Below are 21,951 nucleotides of genomic sequence, written 5' to 3'. Positions count from 1 at the left end.
CGATCGTTTAGAGAAACTATCCGATCGTGTGGAAAATTGCGTGCGATCGTTTAGGCGCGAGGTAGACGATCGTTTAGGCGGAGAGTACTATCGTATAGGCTCTCGATTTTCTTTAAGCGATCGCTTAGAATTCTACCAACGCTCGCCTGCGATTTCTTTTTGGACGATTGATCAAAATGAAAACTATTTTCATTTTAACTCATCAGTTACAATAACCGACGTTGCCCCACTAACCCATGTCCGAACGTGAATTTTGGATTAATTATCATATAATTAACCAACTAATTAATTAGTAAATATAATCATATTATATTTTTATCCTATAGTTTGATATCACATATCTACTATAGTATTTTCTCCTCTACTTGATATAATCATATTTATATCTAATTTCCTCAAAAAAAAAAATGTATCTCATACATTTAGCCAATTATATCATATATAAATAACCAGTCCAATTATATCATATATAATCGAACTTCCTCTTATCAATTTGAACATTTTAAATTAACCCAAACACTGGTTCTCGACTTTATCCAAGCTACCCATGGGACCCAATGGACCTGTGGCTCGAAGCTCTAACGGTCCGTGAATAGCTAACTAAACTCTTTAGTCACGAGATCCATTATCTGTTAACTGTCAGACATTCCACTAAAGACCAATAGCTGAACTCTTAGACCAACAGTTGAACTCTTCTTACCACAGATATATTTCTATGTCCATCGGATATAACCATACAGCTGGACCAAATTACCGTTATGCCCTTGTAGTTACATCTCACTCCTTAAGTACCACTGATTCCTCTAATGAACAATACAACATAGTCTAACTCAAAGTCTAACTCAAAGTCCAACCATACAGATATATTTCTTGCATACTCAAAGTCTATACAAGATAGTAGACTTCATATTAAACCCCATTCCAACCCTTTCATCCTGTTTAGACTTCAACGTTACAACTATCTGAAGTCTACTAACCTCTTCTCGCAAAAGAAAGAACTCAAGATCATCATCATCCGTTATGCATTGTGGAAGGGCTTCAAATTCAAGATTATATTTAACTTTCAGGATAAGATCAAACTCTGAAGAACTGATTTTTATAGCCCTGTAAATGCGAGATTTAAGTTCTTCATAATTCACTGTAGGGGGCACAACGATTCCTTTTAACTGTCCCCCAATATATGAACTTTCATTCTCATCCCAAGCACCTCCAAATCGAATAAATATACACTTTCTTGTCATTCTACAAAGCAAGATAACATTTTTCATTAAGTTGTACAAGAAATTGAAGTGTACTCTCGCTCTCTATCAAAATCTCGCTCTCGCTCTCAAACTCTCGCTCTCTCTCAAACTCTCCCTCTCTCTCATAATCTCGTTGTCTCTCTTACTCTTCCTCTTTCTTACTCTCTCCCAATACAAAATTTCGTAATGCTACCGTTCCAGAAATAACACATAAAAAATAATTAAACAGACTCAAAATAATATGTTTCACCTTTCTGAAAAAAACTGTTTTGTTCCTTGCTGAGAAAACCTCGTCTTGGATATCCCCGTTCGAAAAATCTCCGTTCAACAAAACACCGTCGAAAACCAAAGAAGTAATCAACTTTGAAATGGAGTTTAGAGTTTAAAGAAATCACCATTGTATTGTGTTTATATATTATTGATTTGATTTGAGGCTTCCATCGTGACATTTTGTCAAATCAACAGTACACTGACGAGCAATCACATCAACCAGGGAATTTCAAGCGAGAGCGTGTCATCAGACAATAGCAAGATTTACCTCGTGCGTGAGACTGGTGTAAGGGCAAATTACGTAATTTGGTAGGGCGATGACATCAGCAGAGGGTCAATTGACATTTTTTTTAAAAAAAATGGTCATTTAACATTTTGGGCCCAATTTTTGGGTCATCTGTACAAATTTCTTCAAAAAGGAAAATATCAAATATTTCATAAAATGAAGTGAATAAAATATCATATTTTATAAATCACAATGTGTTTGTTCTTATAAGTGTTTACAAACTATTAGACCCTACGAGATTTAGGGCATCAACCCCAATAGGAGGTTTCTGTTAAAAATAATCTTTATTGTTGGTCTATAAATATTTTTAAATAGTGCTACGATTTAAACTGAGTTGAGTTCTTAAATTGAGTTAATCAATGCGGTTTGGAAGTCTAGATTTGATTTTGAGTATAGGATATGTTAAGAGTTGAGGTGTTAGATGTCACGGAGAGAAGTGATGTTTAGCGTCTTTACACTTTTTTCTAGGTTCAAGGAAAAATTTAGAATGGAGTGTGACATATCAACACGTCGATGGAAATTTAAAACTATGCCTATAACTATCATCTAAAAGGACAAAAGGAGAAAATGTTTCTCTCCCCATTATCCCTCTAGATAGCATAGATATTATTTTTTTTTTACCATTTATAAATTTAATTTTAAAAAGCCAACATGATTATAATACCTTAAGTGACATAAGAAACTAAAGTTTGTACCATCAACGGCCAAATAAAAAAGAAAAGAAAAAAAGAGTAAATACAAAAGGAGATTTTCAAAAATGAAAAAATAAGAGGAAACTATTACACAAAATGACAAGATTTTTTTATAGGAGTTGATAGAAGTCCATCGTGACAGCGTTTTTTTTTTCCCTTCTATTTTTATAAGTAGTTTGACATTTTTTATATCGAAAAAAAATTAAAAAAAAAAAAAGAAAAAAAATTATGAATCGGTTAAATTCATTGTTCGATATCGGATATAAATTACTGAAACAGTTGAATTTCGTTTCTGAAAGCAGCAACTATTTCCCAGTGATGTATTGAACTGAAATGGGAAATAGAAAGCAGTAGGCGAATTAGCGGGCAATTAGGAAATGGGATCGGCAGCGGCGCCATGGAAGTCCCTTCTACTCGGTGCTTTGGAATCTAATGGCCGAATCAAGCATTCCAAATTCTTGCAGCTCGTACATTTCCCTCTCTCTATTTCTCTTCAAGTTCAAGTTTCCTTATTGCTTCTTCACAGTCGGTTTCTACGTCGAAATCGTTTCCAGGCAACGATAGGAATTAATGGAAGGCCCTCAAATCGCACAGTTGTTTTCAGAGGATTTGAAGAGGGCACCGATAGGATCCATATTTACACGGATTCTAGAACTCGCAAGGTTCTTCTTCTACGGGGAGGCTCTATATTTCCGTCTTATATAGTTCAATTCATGCGGCCATTGCTTTTTTTCTATGGTTTTTGATGCAGTGATTATATGGGCTTCTGGATTTTGATTGCACTTTGTAGTTTGTTTCTTTTTGTTGGTGTTTTCAATTACGTAATTCATATGTTTGGCAACAAGACAAGCGATAAAATAAGCTCAGGGGAATTGTTTGTGATGGATTAGGTCAGGGTTTTTTATATTAAGCATCTGAGTTTTGTCCTGCAAATGAATTTCAATTTTTGGTTGATTCTGCAGATTGAAGAGCTTAAGAATTGTCCATTTGCCGAGGTAAATGATTTGTTCATGCCATCTTTGTAGCTTATCATCTTTAGATTACTGCTGAAATATGTGCCAATTTGAGTCAAATTTTCCATTTCCAATGCTTTGTTCTTTAAGATTTGTTGGTATTTCACCGAGTCATGGGAGCAATTTCGTATCAGTGGGAGAATTGAAGTTGTTGATGCGTTATGTCTTGATGCTACAAAGTTTAAGGTTGTGGCATGGTCCTTTCTTCTTATGACTCGAGGCTTGTTCTACATTTTCAACAATTCACTTCATTCGATTGGGTATAGTCCTATACATTTTATCGTGGTCATATTGAATTCTGACAGCAAAGGGCAGAAGCCTGGTCCTCCATTTCTCCAAAGTCAAGATTGCAGTATTTGGGGCCTAGTCCAGGTCTTCCTTACCCTGGTGAACAACCAGTCAAGGAACCTTTTGTAGATTCTTATTCTGGTCCTGTTGATTCATTTTGTTTGCTGGTCTTCAATCCTGATCAGGTTTGTAATATTTTCTTTCTAGATTTGTATATGAAGCTTGCATTCTCCATCTTTTTACTTTCCCTTATGTTACCTTTTATCCTTTTTCGTTCTCAGGTCGATTATCTAAATCTGAAGAGTGAAGAAAGGAATTTGTTTAAAGCTATTCCAAGTTTTGGAGGGGAGAAATTATGGGAAACGGAGAGGATAAACCCTTAGCAATTGCACCCCGATTTGCATTTATATATACTTATAATAAGCTGCTATCTTCAAATCAACTGATGCAAGTTAAAAGTTACTCGTATGTGTTAAAAATAATCCGAAACCCTTTGTTTGTTAGTACTGATGATATTGGTTGGTTTCAATTTCTTGTGTCGCATATTGTTAGTTATGAAAACATCTTTAATTAATCCTTTCCTATGAGATTTTGTAGCTTTATTTGTTCAAACTCAGCTAGAGATGTGGCTGAGCAACAAAAAAGAGGGTGTCCAAACTCAAAAGAGGTATCCATTTCAACAAAGCATAATAGCAAATTCTGTTGTGTTGTTGAATATCTGTTTTGAATTTGTAACAGGAACTGACATTCGATGATGGAAGAGATCATGACAGAATTCTTACTTTTGTGATAAGGGAAGAGTCTTGTAAAGGGCCTGTTCTTGTGCTGTTTTGTGTGGAGTGCAGTACATGAAGAATAATAGAATTTTAGCTTAGTGTAATTCTTTTGGGACATCCGCTAATCAGACTTTTTGTAATTTTTAGCTTAGTAAATTCTTTTAGATTGGAGTTCATTCTTATATCTTTTTGAAGACTCCTTTTGTAGGATTGTTACAATCTCTTGTAAATGAAAGTTTGGTTTCTTGTCTAACAAAAGATTAATGTCTGGTTAAAATTCAGTAGGGTATTTCAATATTAAAATCAGAAGATGCAACACAATCCATTATTAACCAGCGCTTATGCAAGGTTCAGGGTATTACAAAAGAAAGTTTGGTTTCAGTAGTATATTACAACCCAGCTTTAGCAGAGCAAAGCAATCTGTGCAAGGTTTATACCAAAAATGATTGCATTTATTGTCAGTTGTGCTTGATCTGTAATCAGAGAAACAACCAATAGCTGAATTGGAGGTTATAAAAAAAAAAAGTTATTGCTTCCAATTTTTGTACAATTCCTAGAGGCAATAAAAGATGTTCACTTAATGTGTGCCAAAACTAGGATTAATAAAACAAAACCCAGCAACTTGATTATCTTGTTCTGCTTGAATAATACACTACTCTTGTACTCTACTTGTCAAACTCCCAGATGACACCTCCATCCTCTGTAAGAACACATCAGAAAGGAAAATCAATAATCAATCAAACTGTCTTATCTCTCATAGACAGTACATTAAAAGGAAAAACAGAGAGAAATAAAAAAGATATTGCTAGGAATATGAAAACTTAGAGCTTAAAATAGTTTAAAATATCAAAATTTGATGGTTATTAAAAGTGTAAAATCAAATATTAAATTGAATTACTATGATCAAAGACATGTTTGGACGTGATTTTGAATATGACAATACGAAATTTTCACCATTTCAAAATAGTCCCAAACATGGGATTAGATCCATATTCAGTACTTACTTTTAACTTTATCATTTATCCAGATCTCCACCAGCATACCAGCACCAATGCCACCTGCAATACACGCCCCATAGAATGCAATGGCAGAAGGAAGGGATCTTCTAGGAAGAAAATAATAATCTGGAATTTGTCTAATTTTTGTCGGACGCCTTTTCTTTGTAATGTTTGTAGAGCTAGGATCTTTCTGCATATCCCCACCGACGGCTTTCCAGTCCACTCCCTTAAAAGGGTCTTTTTGCTCTTCTCCCATTGCTATCTCTAGGTTACCTCTAACTCAATTCTTACAGCCTTCAACCTAAAACAAGAAAAATAACCCTCTATTTGGAACCACCAGATTCGAAAGGATTTCATGTGTTTTGTAATGAATTAAAAAAAATAGAATTTAAAATCCAGAGTTTCCATTTGGTAACCATTTGATTTTTAGTTTTTGTTCTTAGAAATTAAGTTCATAGACATTACTTCCACCTCCAAATTTCTTCATTTGTTGTCTCTTTTTTAACCATGGTTTGAAAAACAAAGCCAAGAAAAAGTAACTTTTAAAAACTTGTTTTTGTTTTTGGAATTTCACTAAGAATTCAACCATTTTACTTGAGAAAGATGCAAACCATTGTAAGAAATGGAAAGAAAATAGACTTAATTTTCAAAAACCAAAAACAAAAAATAAAATGATTACCAAACGGGTCATAGTGATTTGAAATCTTGTTTTGATTCAATAAATTGTCCATCTAAAATACAGAGAGAAAGAAGAGGTAGCTAAGGATGAAACATGGGAGAGAGAGTGATAGATAAGAAATGGGGAAGAATAATGGAGAAACTTGTCTCATTGTGAGTGTGTTGGTGGTGATGTGCGGCTGTATCAAAGATGGCTATGGTAAAGGGGAGAACCCAAAAATAGAGAAAAAGAACAGTGGTGAAGAAAGAATCAAAGTGTTAGGCCCATAATTTATATTATATACGGTTATAAAAATATAACTGTGAAATAATTGTTTTATTTGAATTTTTAGACTTTCTGTAAGTTTTTTTTTCTTTTCCTTTTTGACAATGTAGTTTTCCTTCAATAAGAGTTAGATTTGTTTTGATTAAATGATATGTTTTCATATTTATATGTAATTGACATTATTTTTTATTTGTAAAATATTATATAATTATTAATAAAAGTTCCCGTGTAAAATGTCACACTTTCTTCTTCATTTCTCATTACTATTAAGGGTGTATATGGGTTGAGTAAGGGTTTTTTTAGACCAACCCGAAATTTCGGATTGGTCGAGTTAGCAACCCAAAAGACTTGACTATGGTCTCCAACCCAACCCAACCCAACCCAACAGTTAAATACCAAATATTCATGACATCTCAACCCAACCCAACCCAACAGTTAAATACCAAATATTTATGACATCTCAACCAACCCAACCCAACAGTTAAATACCAAATATTCATGACATCTCAACCCAACCCTTATAGTTTGGATTGAGTTGGATTGGGTAGCCTAGGTTGTTTAGGTTGTCAGGTAACACCCCAAATTGCTATCCAAAAAAGAAGGTTTAATTGTGGTGATTTCGAGCAAGTTTGGTTATTTCCTAATTTTAAATCCTCTCATTTGAAATCATTTTTGGCCAAATCCAAACAGCACATAAAAGCTTCAGATTACTATTACTATTATTATTATTTTCATAAGAAAGTGATTCATATGCAAAAAACATGATATGAAAGCCTCAGCCTATCTAAAGGAATTGAATTACAAGAAACCTTTTAAAATAGCTCAAAGAGAAGAAAGGGTTCGATAATCCTATCAAAATAGAGTCATCAAAGGGTAATATGCACCCACCACAAAAAACATCCAACTCCTAAATATTCCATTGTTTCTTTCCAACTAAAAAGTCGAATGAAAGGCTCTTATAAAGGTTATTTCAAATAATCCTACCTTCAGCATTGAGAAGGTTTACCATGGAAGCAAAAGTGAAGAAGGTTAAAGATAATACTAGGAAGAAGAATGCACCAACAAAAGAGAAGCAAACCAAAAGAGAAGCAAACCTGAGTTTTTTCGCAAAGAATTTAAGGCCATTTTTTTGGTTTGGATTTGCTTACATATCTTTTAGCATTTAACCCTAATTTCTAGAAATCTCCATTTCCAATCGAAGTCCAATTCTTGACAGAACAAAAATTAACTCAACACAAAACAATGCATCATGTAAATCATAGCTAAGAATAGTAGGAAGAAATTGTAGATGAGATAGTCTAAATCAAAGAAATCGAGGAAGGGGACGACTGCAAGAACCGAAAATGGAGTTGAATGGTAAAAATTGAGATGAAAACTAACTAAAACTTCAATCGTACCAGTTTGAGGCAGGTAGGCAAAATAGGAAAGTATATGCTCTCGTGCCGGGGGAGCGTCCAGTGGCCGGGAATGGGAGGGTGGCGGTGGCTGGACGTGAAATAGGGTTTAGAAGAATAAACCAAAGCTTAAAAAAATCTGAATGTATAGAAAATAAGATCGATGGATTTTGTTTCATTTTTATGATAAAAGTTATGTTTAAATTTTATTTTGATCTGAATTTTGAATAATATTATATTTGGATCTTCAAACTTTTAAAATGTCTTATTGAGTTATATTATTTTATTTTGGTTCCTGAATTTTTTTAAAATTTTCCTTTTAGTCCATAAATTTTTAAAAAGTACTTATTTTAATCTATGTTATATTGAGATTTTTGTTAGGTGGCTTGTATTTTTTAATGACAATACTATCAAATAAGTTCGTTGTGCTGAAAAAGATATAGAGTTTTAATTTTTGAAGCAAGAATTTAAGACATAGTTCAAAATTTCGGTAGTTCAATATTTTATCGTGTTGGTTGTTGTCGTTTTACTTCACCTTCATCTTCTTTAATACGAAATTTGTACGGATGAACCAAAAATGGGGCCTAAAATGTCAAATGACCATTTTTAAAAAAATAATATCAATTGACCCTTTGCTGACATCATCACCCTACCAAATTACTTAATTTGCCCTTACACCGGTCTCACGCATGAGGTAAATCTCGCTATTGTCTGATGACACGCTTTCGCTCTCGCTCTTGCTCTCGCTTGAAATTCCCTGGTTGATGTGATTGCTCGTCAGTGTACTGTTGATTTGACAAAATGTCACGACAGAAGCCTCAAATCAAATCAATAATACATAAACACAATACAATGGTGATTTCTTTACTCCATTTCAAAGTTGATTACTTCTCTGGTTTTCGATGGTGTTTTGTTGAACGGAGATTTTTCGAACGGGGATTTCCATGACGATGCTTTCTCAGCATGGAACAAAACAACTTTTTCAGAAAGGTGAAACATTATTATTTTGAGTCTGTTTAATTATTTTTTATGTGTTATTTCTGGAAGGGTGGCATTACGAAATTTTGTATTGGGAGAGAGTAAGAAAGAGGAAGAGTAAGAGAGAGAACGAGAATATGAGAGAGAGTGAGAATTTTAGAGAGAGCGAGATGTTGAGAGAAAGCGAGATTTTGAAAGAGAGCGAGATTTTGAGCGAGAGCGAGTTTTGGATAGAGAGCGAGAGTACACTTCAATTGCTTGTACAGCTTAATGACAAATGTTCTCTTGCTTTGTAGGATGACAGGAAAGTGTATATTTATTCGATTTAGAGGTGCTTGGGATGAGAATGAAAGTTTGTATATTGGGGGACAGTTGAAAAGAATCGTTGTGCCCCCTACAGTGAATTATGAAGAACTTAAATCTCGCATTTACAGGGCTACAAAAATCAGTTCTTCAGAGTTTGATCTTATCCCGAAAGTTAAATATAATCTTGAATTTGAAGCCCCTCCACAATGCATAACAGATGATGATGATCTTGAGTTCTTTCTTTTGCGAGAAGAGGTTAGTAGACTTCAGATAGTTGTAACGTTGAAGTCTAAACATGATGAAAGGGTTGGAATGGGGTTTGGAGATGTGAGTCATGATGATACGGCTGTGGACAGACAATACGAGGAATCGTATCAGTTTCGTCGGGAAGAGGATGATATTCTATTGTCTACCAACATTGATATTCCACTGTCTACCAACACTATACCATCAACATTCGATTATATGGATTGTGGTCCTTCAGTGGATGTGGATGTGAATGAGCAACTAGCAGGATTGAATGAAATGGATCGTGATCATGGAGATGTGAATCGTTCTACAACAGCTTCAGTGGTTCCACCATCTGTGTCTTCAAGTCATAGGACAGAGTTGATTATACCTGGCATCTCTTCATATGGGACAGAAGACGTTGAAATTGGTCAACTATTTTTTAGAAAAAAAGACTTGAAAATGAGATTGTCTATTTTGTCCATCAACAGAAATTTTGAATTTAAGGTCAGAAAATCAACCAAATCTCTGTTCACTGTCAAATGCATTGAGTAGACATGTCAGTGGAGCCTTCGTGCAGTCAAAATGGAAGGGTCTGATATATTCAAGATCACAAAGTACTGCAGTTCGCACACATGTTACATAGGAATGTTGAATCACGATCATAGACAAGCAATTGCTACGGTTTTTGGTCAACTCATCAAAGATAAGTTCACGGGCATAGGACGTGTTTATAAACCTTGTCATATCGTTGAGGATATGAGGAGAGATTATGGCGTAAACATAAGTTATGATAAAGCGTGGCATGCAAGGGAAGCCGCGTATGATCTCACTAGAGGTACTCCAGAATACTCATACTCCATACTAACATGCCTATGGAGAAGCCTAAAAATAGAGAATCCGGGTACAGTCTTTGAGATCGAACTTGAAGATGAGGTGCATTTCAAGTATATGTTTATGGCATTAGGGCCTTGTATTAGTGGTTTTGCAAGCTGTCGAACGACATTGCACTCTGACTACTGTGAAACCCGATTGGCAAGTGAAGCTGATAAGGGCAGATGATATCGGGCGGAGTCTATTGATTGTTATCGGGTACACGTGCGAGATAATCGATTGGACGGTATTGTCAATCTTCACACGAAGGAATGCACGTGTAGGGAATTCGAATCACTTGGTATCCCGTGTTCCCATGCAATTGTTGCTGCCAAGGAAAGAAATATACCCATCCACGATCTTTGCAGTCGATTTTATACAGTGGACTCTCTAATGACTGCCTATGTGGAGCCTATAAATCCACTTGGCCACATATCTGAATGGAAAAGACCTTTTGGATACGTAGAAAAGATTATCCTTCCTCCGAAGTTTGTGCCACAAGCTGGGCGACGGAGAGTGAGAAGAATACCATCCAGAGGAGAATTTCGCAAACAAATGAAGTGTGGTCGGTGTGGGAATTATGGACATAACCGCCAAAATTGTACTGAACCGCTTACAACCGTGCGACGTGCCAAAAATGCCAGAGACCGAGACACAAACACCCCTCATCAAGTTTAGTTATAAATACCATTGACCATTTTTTCACATGTCATACTTGTAACATACTTCATTGTTTTTCATACTTCATACTTGTAACACTTGATACTTCATACTTTCATCTTGTAAACAAAAAACAATAACAAGCTGGAGTATTTATATAATAGCAATATTCATACTCTCTCAATCTTCATACTCTCTCCATCGTCACAGACTTCATACTTGTAACAAAAATGGATCATACTGAAAACAAAAAACAATAACTTCATACTCTATCAATCTTCATACTTGTAACAAAAGTGGATAACAAATACTCTCTCAATCTTCATACGTGTAACAAAAAACAATGACTTCATACACTGTCAATCTTCATACTTGAAACAAAATGGATAACAAATACATATCTCAATCTTCATACGTGTAAAAACAATGACTTCATACTCTCTCAATCCTCATACTTGTAACAAAATGGATAACAAATACTCTCTCAATCTCGCTCTCTCTCAATATCTCGCTCTCTCAATCTCGCTCTCTCTGAACATCCCGCTCACTCAATCTCGCTCTCTCAATCTCGCTCTCTCATACAATCTCGCTCTCTCACAATCTCGCTCTCCCATACAATCTCGCTCACTCGCAATCTCGCTCTCCCGAAATCTCGCTCTCTCGGAACATCTCGCTCTCTCAATCTCGCTCTCTCTTACAATCTCGCTCGAAATCTAGCTCTCTCTTACAATCTCGCTCTCTCAATCTCGCTCTCTCAACCTTTGAACTTTGAACTTTGAACCTTGAACCATATAATGTTCTAAGCTCAATTATGCATGTTCTGATGAAATTCTGATGTTGAACTTTGAACTTTGAACTTATATGTTCTGACAAAATTCTGATACTGATAAGAGCAGTAGCAGAACACATCCAAAACCAATTATACAATGAATGTTTTTACAGAACACATACTTGAAACAAAATGGATAACAAACAAAGATTATACAATGAATGTTCTTTCAATTGGATGTGTTGTATAATTGGTTTTGGATGTGCTCTGTTCTGATACTGATAAAATTCAATTATACAATGATAAGAGCAGTAGCCAGGTGTTCTGATAAAATTCTGATACTGAACTTTGAACTTTGAACTTTGAACTTCCATAAAAAATATATGTTCAATTATACAATGAATGTTTTTACATACATAAAAAATAAATGAATGTTTTTACAAAGAAGAAAAAATACATTGAGTGTTTGCCCATAGCTGACACGCTAATCATAGCGAATGTCATTGAGTCTGATTTTGTCCTCTTCACTTCTCTGAGCAACATGTGATGGACAATTGGGCTGTTGAACACCATATCAACGTCAACAAATCGCCCAAAAACTGTTCTCTTGAACATGGCCAACTGCGTTGGCGTGAGCTTCTCTTTGACAATCTTGTTTGCATTGGCAATGTGGGCCAAGCTGGTTACTTGACCGGGAAATCTGTCACCTTCAGCTATTCTGAAACGTCTAGCCATCTTAAATCACTCCTGCATTTATTAAAAAATTCAATCAGTAAACTCCTTCAGAAAAAAAAAATGTAAAAAAACATTCTGTTCAAATCTCGCTAGAAAGGATCTCGCTAGCATCGCTCTCGCTAGAATTCCTCTCGCTGGTATGGCTCTCGCTAGCATTGCTCTCGCTGGTGTCGCTCTCTCTCACAATCTCGCTCTCTCCGGTGTCGCTCTCCCTTATCTCCCTCACATTCTCTTTTTTTACTCGTCTTCAACCACATAACACTTCGAAAACAAGAAAAACAAACAAAAAAACCATAGGTTCACTTATCTCTCCGGTACCGATTTCACTCTCACTTATCTCGCTCACAAACTCTTTCTACTCGTCTTCAACCACAGAACACATCCAAAACCAAAAAAAAAAAACAAAGAAAACCACATTGAAAGAAAGATTTACCATTAAGATTCGATTGAAAGCCGGAAGTAGAATCGTTTGCAAGCCGGAAATAGTTTTTTTTCGTTTATGAGCAATATAGCCGTTAGCCTTGGAAAATTTGAATGAATAATAATTTAGTTTTAATGGGTTTTCTCTGTAAAAAGGTAAGAAGATGAAGTAAGGGCAAATTAAGTAATTTGGTAGGTCGATGACGTCAGCAGAGGGTCAATTGACATTATTTTTTAAAAAAGGGTCATTTGACATTTTGGGCCCAATTTTTGGGTCATCCGTACAAATTTCCACAATTTTTGGGTCATCCGTACAAATTCCCCGTGCACCACCGTTGTCGGTGCCATTGATAGAGTAGAGAATGGATGCTCTGAGGGCTTCGTATGGAGGAAGCTCGTCGGATGAAGAAGCGGATACAGTTTCCCCTTCATCAGCATCAACTTCAGCATCAACACCACAACTCTCCGATGAGACCGTGAGCTTTTTACCTTTGCCTCCGCCGCCTCCGCCGCCTCCCTCACTTCTTCATTTTCCAAATTCCACCTGTAGTGCCCTTCTTCCTCCTTACATTTGCAATTTTTATTTTTTATTTTGTAACTTTGCTCATCAACTCTTTCATTATTACTTGTTTAGCTATTTTGGATGATTTGCCAATCGATCAGGCGACTAGGGTTCGAAGCTTCCCTCACGTTCAAGGAAATTATGCCCTACACCTCTATATCCCAGGTATGTGAAGCTATGTAGTTAATAGTTCATCTAATTTGATTCTTAAACCTACATTTTCTATTTCCATTTTGATCCGCCCAATGGGGCTTTTTTGTCTTGTTACCCTGTATCAGTGTATTGTTAGTTGGAACAACTAGAATTCTATTTCTAGGGAGCTCTTCTTTGGTTGATCACTGATTCATTATTAACAAGTGGGTTGTTAGAGTCTAGATTGGAATCAATGTCTAACAATTAATCGTAAACCTCATTTTTTTTTGCTACTCTTACAACATTTCTTTTTGAAATATATGTTGATTTCATTTTGGTTTATGCCTCTCAACCCCTTAGCCTGCTACATTGCCTCTTAAACATGATTAGTAATACTTATCACTTGCATGCATTTCAGCACATCTATAATTTTGCCTTTTATTGTAACTTATGGAATTCTAGACTATCATGATGGAACAAACGAAGAAAATCAATAATATATACGATAATGTTTCAACAATTGATGGCTACTTCTATACTTTTGGGTTTTTACTCTTGAATTAAAACTTTTTCTAAGCTTCTTTCGTCATAAAAGCACTTCACAAAATTCCGTTATCAATGTATTTGCAATCTTCTAAATGTTCGTACTTGATGAGGAAAAGCATTAAAGTAGATATGAGGTATTTAAAAGAAATATACACGTCTTTTTGGTATAAGTTTGTAGATTTCTGTTTAGTTTATTGATTTATAATCAAAACATTTAAAGATATTATGAACATCTACAAGTTAAACATTCTTAAATACATGAATCTAAATAATTGTGTGATTTTTCATTTGTCCTATGCAATATGACTTTTCACATAGATGATCACGCCCAACTAATAAATATTTGATTTTTCATGTTCCCAGTGTATGTACCAACTAATGGAAGGAAGGAGGTGGCCTTGTTTTTGAAGAAAGTTTCCTCACTTGTGCCTGCTCTCCATCTTGTCGATATTGACGTTCCTTTGGATGTTTTATGTAAAGATGACCACAAACTTGAGCAAGCATTGGCTAGAGAATTTCACGTAAGTTTGTCAAGAACAGTACCAATCCGAGTACACCAGATTGACTCAATAGTGACTATGCTTCGCCAGAAGCTTCAGTCTCAAAGGCGGTAAGTTTAAGCTCTCCATTGATTTCGATTAGTAATCTCCAACTTGTTTTTGTATTTAACCTGTGTTTTTTTTTAACAGTTATTGGATTGATTTTAGTAAGTGGGAGACTTTTGTTAACGATGATCTCTCTCGAACCTTTTTGTCAATGGAAATTATTACTGGAGGGCTAATGGAGGTACGTCACATTTGAGGGATTTCCATTTCCGTTATCTTTTCATTTTTGGTGTAAATGTGCTTTTCTTCATTCACAATTTCTGGCTAATAATATGTGAGCTTCCACTTCTGTTAAAAGTTTTTTATTAGATTGTAATGAACTCTTTACCTCACTTGTGAGTTTGATTTTATGCATCTGATGCATGGATCAAAAGTTTTGATTTTTTTTTTTTTTTTAAAATGGTAATTGGATTGGATTGGAAAGGAGAAAGGGAATAGAGTTGTGTACAGTGTAATGCAAATGAAACTCAACTCCAGAAAAGATACTTTGCATAAAAGCATGACTTCATTTAACAAGAAACACAACTTGACCAGTGAGAACAAAAATAGGATCAAAATTTTTGAATTAGAGTATGAGACAATAATTTTTACGTAGAATTTTGTAGGATGAGACAACTTTCTATAGAATTTGTTGCAATTTGCCGAAATTTGATTACAAATGCATACACATATATGCATAGTTGTGTTTTGCATTCATGTTGTCCAAATATGAAATATTGGAAAATTAGGATTAAGTTGCCAACACGCGAGTGCGACAATAATTTGTTGTACACATTTAGTATTGTTATTCTCTCTAACACCCTCTCATGTGATGTTTTGAAATCACAAGTTTATAATTGTAACTCAAGAACAAACGTGTTGGTTAGGCCATCTTTGTTTGAGATCTTTTGACATAGGTTATGGCCATTTTATGAGTTTTACATGGTTGAGGTTGACATTATCACATGGATTAAAGCGTGGTCCCTTTGTTTTCAATTGGCTGCAGATCAGAAAACAAATCCAAATTGTTAATGAGGTTTATAAGCTCCACAATCTTCCTGAATTTTACAAGGTTGGTTGCATTAATTATTTTTTCCCTCTTTCCATCTCTATCCAATTGATGAAGAATATGACCTCCTAACTCTATTTTGTAGGAAGCAAGACCACATATATCTCTTGCCTGGGCAATAGGAGACCTCAGTAAATTATTAAGCCAAGCCGTTCATAATGAAATGAAAAGTTCCGCAGTTATGCAAACATTGAAGAGATGTATTTTCACCACCAAATTCAAGGGCATTGAATGTAAGATTGGTAAAAAAATATATAAAATATGTAAATTTCCTGATGAATAAAAAGAACATCGTGAATTTGTATACGTGTCCTATTGATTCCTTATGTGTCAATGGATTGTTTTTTATTATTTTGGCTTTACTAACAAAATCCCTTACTCTAGGTTTTATAGATATTGCCCTTTTTATTACCTTTATTTAATGGTCTTTATTTGTGAAGGTTCATTTTTAAGATTCTTAGGTTGTACTTTGTTGATTGATTAAATTTGATAGGAATCTATAGAAAATGGATTGTTTATACTTGTAAGGGGCATCTCAGTCCACTATAGTGAAAAGACTAGAGAAATTGTGCTTCTTACCAATTTCATTAAACGGAGGTTGCAAAATCGAATGGCGACATAGACAATGTAATGATAGAGAGAGGTCATTGCCCTCTTGTCTATGCATCAGGCAATATCATATTTCTTTATCGGTTCTTTCTTTTGTGCCAAGCTTGAGTTAATACTAATAAAATGATATGCTCTCTTGAAAGAAAATGATCAAATGACAAAGAGCTTTGGAATCATATTCGGAAATGGAGAGAACACTAGGAAAGGGTGAGCAACTACTTTTGAATGCAAGGTGCGGATGGCTTTATCTCTTGCCTTGGCACATAACAATTAATGTACATTTGGTGCACAATAAATTAGTTCTTAGAGTTGTACCTATTTTTGTGCAGTCTACTCAAATGTCTAATTATAACATGACACATTTTTCTTTTTTTCTAAAAAAAAAATACTTGTAGATATATTTTTTCCTTTTGTGATTGTAGGGATGCATGAAGGCTACACCCAAATATTATCCCTAGTTCTTATCCCGCCGTTTCTTCCAATGCCTACATGTAGGTGATTTAGATACATTTTTTTAATGATTTTTTAGGTTTAATCATATGATTATTTACCTTGAAAATACTCACCACTTCTTATGTGCGGGAGTAAGAAATGTTATCTACCATGAATTCTAGTTGTTTGGGAATAGGATGCAAAGTTTTATCATGTAATCTTGGATGACAATATGAATGAGTTTGAGGTACTTCACTATTTTTGGCATAACTCACTATACGATTGAGCTTTCTTTTGACACTATCCACCTAATATGATCATTTCATCTTTTAGTTCAAAGGAGTTCCAATTTTCTTTCCCTATTTCTACTGTAATTGGTTTGTTTTTGCTACTTCAAGACTAATTTTGGCCATCTTGATGCTTGATGATGATCATTAGTGACTAAGGTAAGTACTCCAGTTTAGTGGAATGGGAAGAAATCCAATTGTATTTAACTTGCGAGGATTTCTGATTTTTAAATTACTCTTTGATTTTTGGTGTTTTTTGGTCTATTTGAACTCGTATGCTTTGAATTTATGTTTGGGTTGATCAACCATGCATATTTTGCCTTGCTAGAGATTAACTCATAATCCGTGACAATAAGGTATGTGTTTAATCAGTAACTAGCACAAATTGAAAGCTTGCTTATGTGAATTAAGAGTCTAGCTTACTACTAAAGCATGATTGGTTTAAACCAAAAAGAGTGTATTATTGGTTATATAGATTTTATATAATTACAGATTTTGTATATATATAAACATCTAAAATAATTTTAATTACTAAATAAAATACAAAATGCAACACAAAAAAATGAAGAGGGCCTCATAAAATTGATTAGAAATATATAAGGGTCTTTTGGTAATCATTCAAATTTTATTCTCATTACATAGAAACATAAACACTATCAATGAGTTTTTGATTGCGATTTAACACAATTTCATTACACGTTGGTAAACACAATGGAAGGTAAATTTTATTATCATTGTAACCCATTTCATTTATAATGTAATCTAATTACGATTGCACCCTAAGTTACGAATGGGTAGGTAAACAAGCTCTTAATTAGATTTGAGTTAAATTTGATAAACAATCAAGATGAAAGTATATAATTTAAATTTTGTATTAAAAAATTTAAAGACCCTAGAAAGATGTTTTTTCAAGGTCTTCAAGTTAGAGAGGGAAAATTGTTAGGTGGAGAAATTGAACGAAAACACAAGTAGAATCGAAAATGAAAATGACCTATTTGAAAAATTGGGTTGGACTGAAAATGACCTATATGACGTATTTGCCATGTCCTGCCATTGTCAATTTCATTCCATCTATTCAATTTTTGAAACGGTCTTCGAGACTTATTGAGGGTTGACTTGATTGGTAGAAAAATCTAACTGAAGTGTTAAAGTTGGTATCCTCTTGATCCATCTTCAAGGATGAGTGGGGTGCTTCGAGATCATTTAGATGCAGGTTTGAAGTTTGTTTCCATATTTCAGAAGGTATAAGTTCATGAAGCTATGACAATATATTTTGGGCTCGAGATTTTATCATCAATCCATGTTTTGAAGTTTCTTTCTTTATTGAGGAGGTAAAAATTAGTTCTCTTTTTCGTATATGGTCATAAAATTTTGGCACATTATGTTGTACATAAAGCATCAGATGATCAAGAGTCATCAATTGTATTGTATCTATTATTTATGATGTTTCTACTCCAATTTTCTTTCTCCATAACTTGCATCCAAAAGAAGCATGAAGCTCTTCTACAATTCAAGGAAAGTTTTGATGATCCTTATCATCGATTGGCTTCATGGAACGAAACTGGTTGTTGTAATTGGAATGGAGTGGGCTGCAATCAAACTACTGGACATGTTTCTAAGATTAATCTTCGAAGTGATTATTAGGTCAACTTTAACTCATCACCTTTGTATAGCAATCCATTGACTCTAGTTTGTTTGAGTTTAAATGCTTAAATTACCTGGATTTAAGTGGGAAAACTTCAACTATAATCAGAGCCCAAACTTTTTAGGTTCAATGGTTGAATTAATATATCTTAATATTTCTAGAACATCAATTTCTGGGAGAGTTCCCCCTCATTCAGGAAATCTTACTAAATTGGATATTCTTGATTATCATTTAATTGGCCAACAACCAATGATGATGTTGAATGGGTATCTCATCTTCATCCTTAAAGTTCCTTGGCTTGACTGGGATGGACTTCTTGAAATCTTTGAATTTGATGAAAGTGCTAAGTTCTCTTCCTTTGTTGGTATCCTTGAGATTGAACGAATGTAATCTTCAAAACATTCATTTCTCTATGAGTTATTCCTTAAATTATTCTTTATTTCTTAGTAAAATTCAACTTCTAGACTTGTCTTCCGATGACTTTAATGGTCAAAATCCTAAGGCTTTTCAGAATATGACTTCCTCGAAAGACCTAGACCTTCCAAATAATCATTTGTCTACTATTTTTGAAGGTGAAATTTCTTTCTTTATTGGAAACAATTGTGATCTAAAAGCACCTGATTTATTGTGGAACTCTAATCTTAGTGGAGATGTGTTTGAAAATAGTTGTGAGAATGAATCTATGGGTTGCAATATTTGATATGAGCTTCAAGTACTTAACGTAGGATATACATCTTTGAGAATCAGAATTCCAGATTGGTTAGGAAAATTCAAAAACTTGAAGTCAATTAATCTTGGAACCAGTCACATTTATGGTCCAATTCCTACTTCACTTGAAAATTTGTTAAACCTTGAATATTTAGATGTTTCAAACAATGCTTTAATTGGAGCAATTTCAACCTCATTTAGAGGATTAATGAATTTGGAGGTATTAGATATATCAAGAAACTCGCTCAAAGGCATTCTTACAAAAGCTCATTTTGCGAATCTCTCTCAGTTGAACTTAATCTACAATGAACTTCTATCATTACATATGAAATCTAATTGGAATCCTCCTTTTCAATTAAAGTACCTTCATGCAACTTCATGTACTGTTGTTCATGGAAGTGAGTTTCCTCAGTGGCTTCAGATGCAAAAAACATTGCTTCAATTGTCGTTATCCAACACAAGTCTCTCAATTAGTTCTCTACCAACATGGTTCACACCACAAAATATCACCACTTTGGATCTTTCCCACAACCAAATAGTGGGATCACTTTTTACCAATATTGTCGATCAAATGCCCAATTTGGAACAGTTGCTTGTCAATGATAACCTTATCAATTATTCTTTACGATCTTCACTCTGTAAATTGAAGAATTTGTACATTTTTTGGATATTTCAAACAATAAGCTATCTAGAATGGTTCGAGGTTATTTGTTGACTCTAAACTTGAATCTTTTGGATTTATCGTCGAAGAATATGCTAACTTTTCAAGAACCTTTCCATATTCAAATGGAAATCTTTCTAATATTGTAGAGCTATTCTTGAGAAATAATAATTTTGAGGGATCCATGCCAACTGTATTGAAGAATTTCAAAGTTTTAAAAAATTTAGATCCGGAAGGAAACAAGTTCTTTGAAAATATCCCCACATGGGTAGGTGATAATTTTCTAAATTTACAATATCTAATACTACGAAGTAATTTGTTCAATGGTACCATTCCTTCTAGTCTATGCCGGCTCACTAAGTTGCAAATTTTGGATCTTGGACATTATCAATTGGAGGGAAGTATCCCACCAAATCTCAACCATTTCAACATAATGAGGACATGAAATAACATAGATAGATTCAGTCGCATTTTTTGGCATAGGTTATGCTTGGTTATTGGAAAAAAAAATGTCAGGACAATCTATCAAATCAAGTTATTTCAATTACTCTAGGACACAACTAAATTTAACGGTGAATATATACCTATCCAATAACTATTTGGTGGACTTCATTCCAAGTGAGATAACAAAACTTACAGAGTTGTTTGGATTGAATTTGTCTCACAATAATCTAATGAGGCCAATTCCTATTAAAATAGGGGAAATGAAGTCATTAGAATCACTCGACCTATCTTTTAATCAACTTTCTGAACCAATTCCTCGAAGTTTATCGAAATTAAATTCATTAGACACGTTGAAATTATCCCACAACAATTTCTCTGGCGACATTCCTTGAGAAGGTCATCTATCTACATTTATCTACATTTAATGAGGTTTCAAGTTTTGACGAAAATTCATATATTTGTGGGAATCCGCTTGCAATGAAATGTGCATTTGAGAATCCATATGGGCCATCATTCAAAAGCATTGACAATCAAAGCTTTACAGTATGATAATTCTTGGATTTATAGTTGGATTTTTAGGCCGTTGTTGGAACTTTAATACTAAAGAAGAGTTGGAGATATACTTATTTCAAGTTTGTGGATGAGGCTAATTACAAGGTTCAAGTAGCAATTCGGAGGAGCATAAAAATACTTAAAGGAATCTGCACTCGCAAATGAGTTGGGTAATAACATTTTGATTGCTTTTTCTTTCTTTCTTTTTTTTTTCTCTAGTCTATGCACTTAATAAATTATATAATTTCTTAGATTTTTTGGTCGATGGGTCTTTTGAACAAAAATGAGGTGAATAAAAAGTAGTGAAAGGTCAATGGCTATTATGGAACTAATTAGAATAAAATGGCAATTGGCTTAAAATTATCTACGAAAAATTAGGTGAAGGTGCTATTACTACAAAATCACATATAGGAATTAATGTTTGTTTATCTAAATTTTTTTATTATTTTTATTTTGAGTTCGATTTTTGCATACTAATGTCAATTTATATTGGCTTGATTAGTTTTTCTCATATATTAAATCACCCTTAAATACAAGTAAAAATCTAATATTCAATGGTAAAAAATGTAACTAAGACAAAATTTTCATTTTTGCTCTAAAAATGCATTTGATGTTGGATCGTATCATCACGCAACGAAAGCAATGAGGATCGATAAGCACTCTAATTCAATAATTTTGGCAGAAATGAAAGCATGTTTTAGCAGAAATAAATGGGTTTCAAGTCATATATTTGTAGAACTTCTTGAAAGCTTGATTTCAGCAGCAAATCTCTCTGAATCTTGTTGTAGACCACCCCGAGATCTTCCTTACTATCCTCTTGGTGCTCTAGATTGAGTTGTGGGACTTAAAA

The 21,951-nt window shown here is 34.2% G+C and overlaps 3 protein-coding genes and 1 pseudogene across 8 annotated transcripts; 3 read left to right on the top strand and 1 right to left on the bottom strand.

Moving 5' to 3' along the window:
• The first annotated feature begins 2,763 nt into the window (after positions 1 to 2,763).
• Positions 2,764 to 4,319, top strand: LOC120067245 (pyridoxine/pyridoxamine 5'-phosphate oxidase 2-like). 5 transcript variants are annotated; one of them, XM_039018771.2, is made up of 6 exons: positions 2,764 to 2,956; positions 3,044 to 3,151; positions 3,452 to 3,484; positions 3,593 to 3,688; positions 3,808 to 3,975; positions 4,072 to 4,319. In XM_039018771.2, the coding sequence occupies exons 1-6, from the start codon at positions 2,867 to 2,869 to the stop codon at positions 4,171 to 4,173; spliced, it is 597 nt and encodes a 198-aa protein (XP_038874699.1). In that variant the 5' UTR covers positions 2,764 to 2,866; the 3' UTR covers positions 4,174 to 4,319. The 5 variants fall into 5 exon arrangements, with proteins under 5 accessions (XP_038874699.1, XP_038874698.1, XP_090164182.1 ...); XM_039018770.2 differs by having other exon boundaries at positions 2,764 to 3,151; XM_090308056.1 differs by lacking the exon at positions 3,044 to 3,151 and having other exon boundaries at positions 2,770 to 2,956.
• A 544-nt stretch (positions 4,320 to 4,863) lies between these two features.
• On the bottom strand, positions 4,864 to 8,130 carry LOC150031678 (uncharacterized). Of its 2 annotated transcripts, none has more exons than XM_090308057.1 (3): positions 7,905 to 8,130; positions 5,571 to 5,865; positions 4,864 to 5,266 (listed from the first exon to the last, which is right to left on the bottom strand). In XM_090308057.1, the coding sequence occupies exons 2-3, from the start codon at positions 5,818 to 5,820 to the stop codon at positions 5,232 to 5,234; spliced, it is 285 nt and encodes a 94-aa protein (XP_090164183.1). In that variant the 5' UTR covers positions 5,821 to 5,865; positions 7,905 to 8,130; the 3' UTR covers positions 4,864 to 5,231. The 2 variants fall into 2 exon arrangements, with proteins under 2 accessions (XP_090164183.1, XP_090164184.1); XM_090308058.1 differs by having other exon boundaries at positions 5,571 to 5,887; positions 7,905 to 8,043.
• A 5,002-nt stretch (positions 8,131 to 13,132) lies between these two features.
• Positions 13,133 to 16,114, top strand: LOC120067834 (uncharacterized). The gene is made up of 6 exons (XM_039019426.2): positions 13,133 to 13,416; positions 13,505 to 13,597; positions 14,474 to 14,720; positions 14,800 to 14,896; positions 15,701 to 15,766; positions 15,849 to 16,114. The coding sequence occupies exons 1-6, from the start codon at positions 13,233 to 13,235 to the stop codon at positions 16,044 to 16,046; spliced, it is 885 nt and encodes a 294-aa protein (XP_038875354.2). The 5' UTR covers positions 13,133 to 13,232; the 3' UTR covers positions 16,047 to 16,114.
• A 2,420-nt stretch (positions 16,115 to 18,534) lies between these two features.
• On the top strand, positions 18,535 to 21,266 carry LOC150031677 (receptor-like protein EIX2; annotated as a pseudogene).
• Positions 21,267 to 21,951: the final 685 nt, after the last annotated feature.

Source organism: Benincasa hispida, chromosome 12 (genome assembly GCF_027475165.1).
Source record: "Benincasa hispida cultivar pf3 chromosome 12, pf3_genome.v1.1, whole genome shotgun sequence".
Lineage (NCBI taxonomy): Eukaryota > Viridiplantae > Streptophyta > Magnoliopsida > Cucurbitales > Cucurbitaceae > Benincasa > Benincasa hispida.
Note: the sequence above shows the minus strand (reverse complement) of the source record. Positions and strands in the feature narration are given on the sequence as shown.

Excerpts from the sequence above, each read along its gene's own strand:
- LOC150031678 (XM_090308057.1), bottom strand. The coding sequence starts at position 5,820 with ATGGGAGAAGAGCAAAAAGACCCTTTTAAGGGAGTGGACTGGAAAGCC. Across the intron at positions 5,267-5,570 it reads GATAAATGATAAAGTTAAAA|AGGATGGAGGTGTCATCTGG; the intron begins GTAAGTACTGAA and ends GTGTTCTTACAG.
- LOC120067834 (XM_039019426.2), top strand. The coding sequence starts at position 13,233 with ATGGATGCTCTGAGGGCTTCGTATGGAGGAAGCTCGTCGGATGAAGAA. Across the intron at positions 14,897-15,700 it reads TTACTGGAGGGCTAATGGAG|ATCAGAAAACAAATCCAAAT; the intron begins GTACGTCACATT and ends AATTGGCTGCAG. Across the intron at positions 15,767-15,848 it reads ATCTTCCTGAATTTTACAAG|GAAGCAAGACCACATATATC; the intron begins GTTGGTTGCATT and ends TCTATTTTGTAG.
- LOC120067245 (XM_039018770.2), top strand. The coding sequence starts at position 2,867 with ATGGGATCGGCAGCGGCGCCATGGAAGTCCCTTCTACTCGGTGCTTTG. Across the intron at positions 3,152-3,451 it reads CGGATTCTAGAACTCGCAAG|ATTGAAGAGCTTAAGAATTG; the intron begins GTTCTTCTTCTA and ends TTGATTCTGCAG. Across the intron at positions 3,689-3,807 it reads TTGATGCTACAAAGTTTAAG|CAAAGGGCAGAAGCCTGGTC; the intron begins GTTGTGGCATGG and ends GAATTCTGACAG.